Below are 9,073 nucleotides of genomic sequence, written 5' to 3'. Positions count from 1 at the left end.
GTGAGGCCGCAGCTGGAGTACTGCATCCAGTTTTGGGCTCCACATTTCAAAAAGGATGTGGAGAAGCTTGAGAGAGTCCAGAGAAGAGCCATGCGCATGATCAGAGGTCAGGAAAACAGACCTTATGATGAGAGGCTGAGAGCTATGGGACTCTTCAGCCTCGAAAAGCTCAGGCTCAGGGGTGATCTGATGGTCACCTATAAGTTTATCAGGGGTGTTCACCAGGATCTGGGGGAACCTTTTTTTCACCAGAGCACCCCAAGGGATGACAACGTCGAACAGTTATAAACTCCTGCAAGACCGTTTCAGGCTGGACATAAGAAAGAACTTCTTTACTGTCCGAGCCCCCAAGGTCTGGAACAGCCTGCCACCGGAGGTGGTTCAAGCGCTTACATTGAACACCTTCAAGAGCAAACTGGATGCTTATCTTGCTGGGATCCTATGACCCCAGCTGACTTCCTGCCCTTTGGGCAGGGGGCTGGACTCGATGATCTTCCGAGGTCCCTTCCAGCCCTAATGTCTATGAAATCTATGAAAACCCTGGTCTCTCCCCCACACCCAGCACAGAGCTGGTGACTGGGCTCCGGAGCCCGGCGCAGCTGTTTGTAGCCAGCCTGGGCTCTGGGCAACTGCAGCAAGCTGTGGGCAGGCTGCAAACAGCAGCATCAGGCTCCACAGCTCTGGCATCAGCTCCATGCTGGTGGTGACTGTGCGTGCATGCAGCTGATGCCACAGCTGTGGAGCCCAGTACAGCTGTTTGCAGCCTGCCCAGTGCTTGCTGCAGCTGCCCAGAGCCCAGGCCGGCTAGAAACAGCTGCACCAGGCTCTGGAGCCCAGTCACCAGCTCTGTGCCGGGAGCAGGAGAGAGACTGGAGTTGCGCTGCCTCAGGCCCCTCCCCCACTGGCCACTCTTGAGGCATGCATGCACACGCTGGTATGAAGCTGATGCCAGGGCTCCAGAGCCCGGCACAGCTGTTTACAGCCTCCCGGCTGCAGCCGGCCCCACCTCTGGGTAGCTGCTGCCAGCTGGGAGCCCGGGCTGCTCCCAGCAGGCAGCTGGAATACTGCAAGCCCTGCTGGGAGTAGCTCAGGCTCCATCACTGGCAGCAGCTGCCCAGAGCTGGGGTAGCTGCGCACAGCCACATAGCCTGGGCTGGGGGGCAGGGGCTCAAGCAGGGCATCCTGCCATGTACCCTCCTGCCCTCATTTTGTTTTTCTGGCATGCCGGCACTCTGGCACCTTCCAAGGTAGGCATTGTGATGTTTTCCAGCACTCCAGCCAAAAAACGTTGCCTATCCCTGCTCTAGACCTGCTGTCACTGCTGCAAGGAGCCAGGGCAGTCATAATCTGCTGTCTGCATGCCCTTGCCCAGAGCATGCAGGCTGCAGATCACGGCTCTGCCCTGGTTCTGGGCCACACCGACACTGCTGCAAGACCCCAGCCTGGCCCTGAAGCAGCTCCCCATCCAACCATGTGCCCTGCCAGCACTTCTGGGGCTAGTCTCCATGGAAACCCCAGCCCCATGCTATCATAGCACAGCTACTACTGGGGTCTCCATGGAAACCAGCCCCAGCCACTCAGGCAAGGACTGCTGGGAAATGGAGTCGATTGCCAGTCGGATCTGGCCTGCAGGCCAGACTTTGCCCATCCCTGTTTTACAGAATAAAGAAAAGATATCTGGGAAAGTTTGCCCTGAAGCTGTATAAATATATTCTGAGTATAGGAATCAGAGTTCTGAAAAGTGTCAGTAGCACAACACTGAACCAAAAAAGTAAAAGGATACCAAACAAGTTGTCATTCTGGAGGGGTGGAGTTTGGGGAATGTGTATTACACAGAGAGAAGGCATCTTTACTAAATTAGGCATAGCTAACAGTGTTAGCAGCACAGATGTAGCACACTACATTTGAAGAATCTTTTAAAAGTAGGGCTGCCTGTAAGACTATATCCCAGAAGCAAAGAATATCATGCAAGATTCATCAAAAGCTTTGAGAATGATATGAAGATGTAAAGGATCCTTCAAAAGGGAAACCAGCTAGAGCAGAGGTGGGCAAAATATGTCCCATGGGCCAGATCTGGCTCACTGGGCCATTCTATCTGGCCCGTGGGGCCCCTAAAAATTTAGCAAATTAATATTTATCTGCCCTGGCTGCCTATCAAAAATGACAGGAGCCAGGGTGAGTAGGACCCAGAGGAAGCTTGCTGCCACTGCCCCCTGTGTGCCACAGCCATTTACCCGCTGCTGCTACAGCTCCCTGCTCCACCCAGATGTAGCACTGGGGTTCAGGAAGCAGCAGGAGCCAGCCTGGCCCCTGCAATTCTCCACTAGCTCTGTGCAGTGCTGGCAAAGCCTGTCCAGCTCCTTCTGTGTCCTGCTGTCTCAGCTGTGCAGCTGGAACGTGGTGCTGGGGTGATGACCTGGGGTGGGGGGGAGGGGGAAATGGGGATGCAACAGAAGGGCAGTGGTGGCAGATGGGGGGAAGTGGCTGTGAGTGGGAGCACGGGGCTGCACCGAAGTCCTGGGGCCAGGATAAGCTGGAATACAGGAACAGGAGTGTAGCAGGGCACTAGGGTGCCTGCTACTAGAAGTGCTGGGATAACCCTTCAGGTGCCGGTTGCTGAGGCAACCAAAGGGAGCTAATGGCTTACACCTGCCTAGCCAGCTGAAGGAAGGGGCAGGGCCTGGCCCCTATATAAAGCACAGGCAGGAGGCCAGAGGCAGTTCCCTACCAGCAACTAAGGATGAAGGAGCTCTCTGCCAGAAAAGAGAGAAGCCTGAATGCCAGAGCAGTGTTGGTCACCATGGTAGGATAGAAAACCCGGTAGGCCTGAGCATAGTTATAGCTAGTGGCTTATGTTTAAGTTGTTGCCAAGAGGCTGGTGTTTATGTTACTGTTTATGTTTGTTATTGATTACACTGGTGGTTTGGGTGAGGCTATAAGGGGATGGAGGGGGCCTCATAGGGGACTCAGGTAGTGCGAGGACCCCAGCCCCAGTGAGGGCATAGTGTTTGGGGTGTACAGACCCCAGCTCCAGAGAGGGGTGGCTGAGAAACCCCAGAAGTGGGGGTAGCGGTGTGGTGAGCCCTGAGAGAGGGCCGCGTTACGGAGGAGGGCCCTGAGAGAGGGCCGCGTTACGGAGAAGGGCCCGAGTGCCAGAGGGGGTATAGACCCAGACAGAACATCGTCTTTCCATCTGCGAGGCTTTGGGCGTGGTATTGGGGTGGAAGGAGCCACGCATAGCCCACAAGGTTTGGATACACAGAACACCCGAAGCAGGAGAACTGTGGCCAAGTAGAAGAAAGGTAGCCTCCCTATAAAAACACATATACAATCAAAGTCGTGGTGGGCGAGAATAGGAGGGTACGAGTCAGAAGCTTGGCACAGTAAAGGAGGCGACAGGGAATAGCACGGTGACCCTGACGTCGCTCCTGCCACAAGGAGCAACAGGAGTGTGGAGTCCGGGCTGGCAAGAGCACTGGCTACGGACAAATCCTCCCTCTTCACACACGCCACAACCCTCCCCAGCCACCTTCCCCCACACACTCACAGCCCCCCACACACACCCACACCCTCCCCCACACACCACATACCCACACATCCACAAACTGATACCCATCCATCTACACCCTTCCATAATATACAAGAGTAAGACTTCATTTTAAGCTATTGTACAATCGCCTCTATGTGCACAACACAAATACATGCAAAGCAAGACAAAAATATTTTTTGAAATCAAATTAAATGAATGTTGTAGTTGATGTTTGATTTTTAGAATATAATTTGGTATTTTTCTTGTTCCATCCCTTGCTGAAATGAGTACTTCTTGTGGGGGGCAAGGGAAGGGATTTCCAGTGGCAAAGGTCAGGGGCTAGAGGTGGGACTTCTGGTCCCAAGACAGTGACAAGGGGGCGGGGCACCTGTCAAGGGGCGGGGCTATCCTTGTGGCCCTCAATGGCTTGCCAAAACTCAGTAAGCTGCCCTCTGCCTGAAATAATTTCCCACCCCTGAGCTAGAGTGACTAATACTGGGGAAAAGAGAACCCCAGAAAGAGCAAGAGAGCCATCAATGGTATAAGCCCCAAAGCCAAGATGAACATGGGTGCTGTGAAAATAAGTATTGGTTCTGTCCTCCCAAGCAGCTAGACAACAAAGAAGTATGGAAGTATTTATTTATTTTTTTAAGTACTGGACATATTCAATAGCGCATCATTATTCAAGGGGGTCATAGAAGACTTGGTTTAGTAACCATGTACTTTTTCCTTTGGTCAGGAATAGGTCTCAGGCCTCCCCTTTCATTATACAAGCCCCTCCCACCATTCAAGCACAGAGGCAACAACGTACAAGCAAAAATAACCAGGTACACCTTTAGATCTAGTAGGAAAAAAGAGAGTTTTAGCCAACAGACACAGTAATAAGGACTGAAGAAGAGCAGCTCTGAAACGGAGAATGCTGTAATTCATCTTAGCAATTCACAAAAAAGACATTTGCAGTTAACCATAGAAATGAACTAAGTCATAAGGAAAAAGCCTCTTTTTTCACATCAACAATATGTTCATAGCAAATCTAGATCTCTGCCAAAAGAAAAATATCACCATTCCAAGCTCCACCACCACTGGTAGCCCTTACTGAAGCAGTTGGACCAACAGAAACTCTGGGTAGGCCAGCTAAATCTCCTAAAATAGCTTGATTTCAGGGCAGAAAGCATAATGGTTAGTTACAAGGGCAACAGATTTGGGGAATTCGAACAGGAGCATGGTTCAAAGACCAAAGGGCAGCTGGAATCTCAATCTGTTTGATACAGCACAACTTCCTTCACAAGTAATGGACATTGAAAAGGCCATATGGCTCTAGTGATGGCAATACAGATCTATTTTTGGTTAATCACTTCTACCGCCTGTAATAACTTGGTTTACATTCGACCTTTCAATAATGCTGTGTGTATTCAACTCCCATAACTTATTTTGTACTTACTCTCTGGCAGCCTTCTTCAACAATCTCCTCTTCCTTCGGAGCTTCTCCCAAAGGTTTCCTTTTACAAATGTATCCAAGTTTTTTTTCACATGCGTGATCTGCCCAATACCCATCCTGCAAAATGGCACAAGGAGAAAGTGCATAGAAATCGAGGGGGATTTCTACTCATTAGATCTTTAATGTTTAATTTAATGAATATTTATTTGTTGTAGTTATACAGAAAGAAAAACCTAGATCCATTATTTATTTAAAGTTTCTGCTTTAAATTTAACTGTTTTCCTATTTCCTCTTTCTCCGTTAAATGATCACCACAAGTTAGATCCATCTGGGGTACCACTTTCATCCCATGTGGGGAGCTCAAAGGGGCCAATGAACCTGCGGTAAACCTCCAACTGAAATAACATCTTGAAAAGTGGTGAAGTAGAATAATATCCAGAAAGGACTCAACAGTATCAGTCAACTGCCATGCCTGATGCATGAAATTCCCTGTCATAATTAATACTTGCTGAAGTCTGCTTCTGTAAAAAACGTGTAAGAAACAGGTTACTGCTAAGAAGGCCAGAGATGCAAGTCAGATGTCCAGTCTGTTGACAAGCATTGCAATTTGCAGAAGTACAGCTCCAAGTATGACAGAGTTAGGTATGTATAATCACCTCCATTTTTTATGCTCGCTTATGAAGTGCTTACATTTAAAGAAGTTCTCAGTTTCCTTAGTCACCAAAAAGCATTTAATTCCTTCAATTTATATTTTGTCAACACTAATAAAGGCCATTAAAAGAGAGAAGTATACAATACTCTCCTCCACAATGAAAACAAGAAGAAAATATGCCAAGTCAGAAATACAATGGTTCATAAGAATGTTAAAATATGGTATAAAAAGCCATATTCAAAAAATTTGCTATGAAATATCTGTCTTGAATGCAATAATTAAAATGGGCCACCCTTTTTCAGAAACTGCTGTATTTATCTTTGCTTCCACTGTTTGCTTCTATTTTAAATTTTTAAAGGAAAGGGGCTGTTTTAGATTGTATGTAAATAAAAACAAATAATGGAACCCAATCCATTTACGTCATTGACAAAACAACCTGAATTTGGTGATGCGGCCTTATAAATCATTTGCTAAATAGACAGACCTCAAGAAGAATGCAAATAGGACCAATCCAACTTCTGACTTGTTTCAGTTGTGATCAGGTATGGCCTGATCCTGAGAGGTGCAGAAACAGCAGTTTCCTCTGAATGATGGGGGCTGTGGCTGTTCAACCTGTTTTTATGGACCAAAATTTAAACAAATAGCTCAGCACCTGTGTACCAGGGGGCTGTCCTGGGGTCAGTCACTACATTGGCCCACCCACCTGGCTCGCTGGCCATGCCTTTGTTGCAACTAAAGTTGTTCCTAGGTGGGACGCTGCCCATTCACTGAGGCATCGGGGCCTTATGCCCTCTGGGCCTCAGGCCTCACTCAGTGGGCCTGGGCCGTGTCTCAGGCCACCTTCTCTTGGCCTGGACCCCACCTCAGGCCCTACTCAGTGGGCCTTGGCCCTTTGCTTATCTGTTGGGGTGTGTTCCCCTAGCCTCTCCCCTCCATGGGGTCACCTGCAAGGCAGCAAAGGCTGAGGCTTTCCAGCACCCCATACTCACATTTCACTGGGAAGGCACAGGTATGGCATTTCCTAGAGACTGCCCTGCCACAGGCAGCTCCACCACACCATCCAAACCCAGCAAGGCATAGTTTCAAGTCATGCCCCAGGACCAGGAACCTCTTCCACCTCCAGAGTTCCTACCCTGTCCTTCAGACTGTTCTGGGAGCAGCATATTTCCCACTGGGCAATGGCATTCCTTTGGCTCCCTGAAGCAACTGCTAGCCCTGGTCTCAGGACCTAGCCTTATACCCAGGCTCCCCAACATCTCCACCAATCAGGCAACCTCCTAACTACCATGCGACTGCTTGACTTGGTCTTCTCCTACCTGCAGGCTGCCTGCTCAAACCCTGTAAAGTGTCAGGCACAACCTGTGCTCTGCCACAACCTACAGTTACAAAATGTGATAATTTTTTTCCAGAGAAAAGTGAGCTCCCACAATCTCCAGAATAACTGCCTAGATTTTGGAATGAGCTCAGCATATTGGGTTCTAAGGGGTTCCCCACCACCACCCTTTCTTTTCCTTGATAAAGTAGCTGAGAAATGCCATTGGAGAGAAGTATGTTTTTTCACATGATCACAGAGCTAGAAAAATACTTTCTGCCAACATCAGGCATCTCTGTCTTGTTACTGACTCTTATTTGCTGACCATGCCTATCACTATAGCAACCACACCACATTTTTTCAGGTGTGGGCCAGTAAACAATCCTTTTGGAAACAGTCTGACAATGGTACCTACATAATCAACAGAGGTTTTTGTTAAGAAAACAAATCCTTTATCTCATATATACAAATGTAGAATGCACATTCAGTTAAGCCCTTACAATAAATTCATGCAATATAGCTAACCAAAAGGCCCAAGAGGTGGGATCCATAAGTTATGGGTTTTTTTCTAGAAAATCATGGCTATTTTCTAAACAGAAAAAAATTTAATATTTTCTTATCATGAGCAGCACATTAGTGAAATATAAATCTGCCCTCCAGTCCAAACGGAAAATTCCAAAGTTTCAAAAACATTTTTTCCCTCTTTGCCTCTGGAAGTTACATTCACAAATATTGTTCTGTTTCAGAGTGTTCTGTGAAATAAGCTGCACCAAGCATGGTTAAGTGTGGTCTAATGCCCACCTTCACAAATGGGATTCCTACAGAAGTTGACTCAGGGAGCAGCACAGGAAATGCTAGAAGTTAACGTCAGAGAAAAGTTCACCATGCAAGTTTACCATGCAACCAATTGAAACAACATCCTAGCAGCTTTGAAGAGACTAAGGTTCCTCCAAAAGATGAAATCTACAAACTTTGGATCAGCAAAAATTACTTCATACAGTAATATTCCCAACTCCCATTCTCCTGAGCAAAAAAGGTATTATAACTTTACCTTCCCTTTCATGACAACACAATCTTCTTGCCTATTGTTTGCATGGGTTGGTTCTCCACGCAACCATTTAGTGTACGTCACAGGACTGCCATCACTCCATTCAAAATACATTTGAACCTTATTGTCATTCAGTCCAATCCACAGCTCATCCTTTGGCTCTAAAACATAAAAAAAAATAAAGCAAGTTTGCCAACAATCATTTTAACAGTATGAACTCTCATCTCCTTTCTAGAGTTTAGATATTATGGTCAGGGGGGGTTAAAAAAAAAAAAAGACACAGGAAGTTGTTTCCATGATTGATAAACAATGGTGGCTGTTCCTCACATGCCCACTCTTATTATCAGGAAAGGCTATCCCTTTTAAATGGTCAAGACAATTTAACCACAATAACTGGATCTCAGAATCAGATTCTGTAAATTGCTGTGGCCTAAATAAAAAGCCATTCAGAAATTTTTAATTAATAGCTTCTGGGCCCTTTTTTTCAAAAGGATATACTCTAGGGCTGTGTGGCGATTCTACTCTAGAGCTGTGTATACTCTAGCTTCGAGTGGTGATTCGATTTGATTCAGAAGAGATTCGGCCTGATTCGGTGGCTGAATCTCTGAATCCAAACTGAATCAGGGGACCAATTAAAAGGTCCAAATCAATTCAAAGCTCTCCAAATCTTCAGAAAAGATTCAGAGAGTTTTGACGATTTGGACAGTCCCCGGTGGCTGCAGGAGGGAGCAGCAGCTGGATTCAGAGCTGGTAAGTAATGGGCAGGGGAGGGGGGCTGGGAGGGGGACCCCTTCAGGGCCCCATCCCCTCCTTGCTCCCACAGCCCCCCTGACTCCTGCCTGCTCCCCCAGCCCCATCCATGGCTGCCCTGACCACCCCAGTTTCTGGCCCTTTAAAGAAAAGCCCCAGTGCTGACCGGGTGCTGCTGGGGGGGGGACAATCTCTGCTGCCCCTACTGCCCCATTCTGCCCCCCTACTCCTCCAACCCCCCCATGGCTGCCCCACCCACCGCAGCTCTGGCCCTTTAAGAAAAAAAATAACAGATAAAAGCCCCAGAACTTGCCACTCCTGCAACAGCTTTGGGGGGCTCGTGC

At 47.8% G+C, this 9,073-nt stretch overlaps 1 protein-coding gene across 5 annotated transcripts in view; it reads right to left on the bottom strand.

Moving 5' to 3' along the window:
- Positions 1-9,073, bottom strand: part of LOC102382687 (macrophage mannose receptor 1-like) — a 136,772-nt gene that overhangs the window by 81,696 nt on the left and 46,003 nt on the right. For all 5 annotated transcript variants that reach the window (XM_014526091.2, XM_025192669.1, XM_025192670.1 and 2 more), the window contains 2 exons: positions 7,983-8,140; positions 4,971-5,084 (listed from right to left, as the gene is read on the bottom strand). In XM_014526091.2, the coding sequence (XP_014381577.1) occupies positions 4,971-5,084; positions 7,983-8,140 (272 nt within the window). The remainder of the gene's footprint in view (positions 1-4,970; positions 5,085-7,982; positions 8,141-9,073) is intronic.

The sequence above is a fragment of the Alligator sinensis genome, unplaced genomic scaffold, assembly GCF_000455745.1.
Source record: "Alligator sinensis unplaced genomic scaffold, ASM45574v1 scaffold995_1, whole genome shotgun sequence".
NCBI classification, from domain to species: Eukaryota; Metazoa; Chordata; order Crocodylia; family Alligatoridae; genus Alligator; species Alligator sinensis.
The sequence above is the reverse complement of the archived record's forward strand: the minus strand, read 5'-3'. Positions and strand labels throughout refer to the sequence as shown.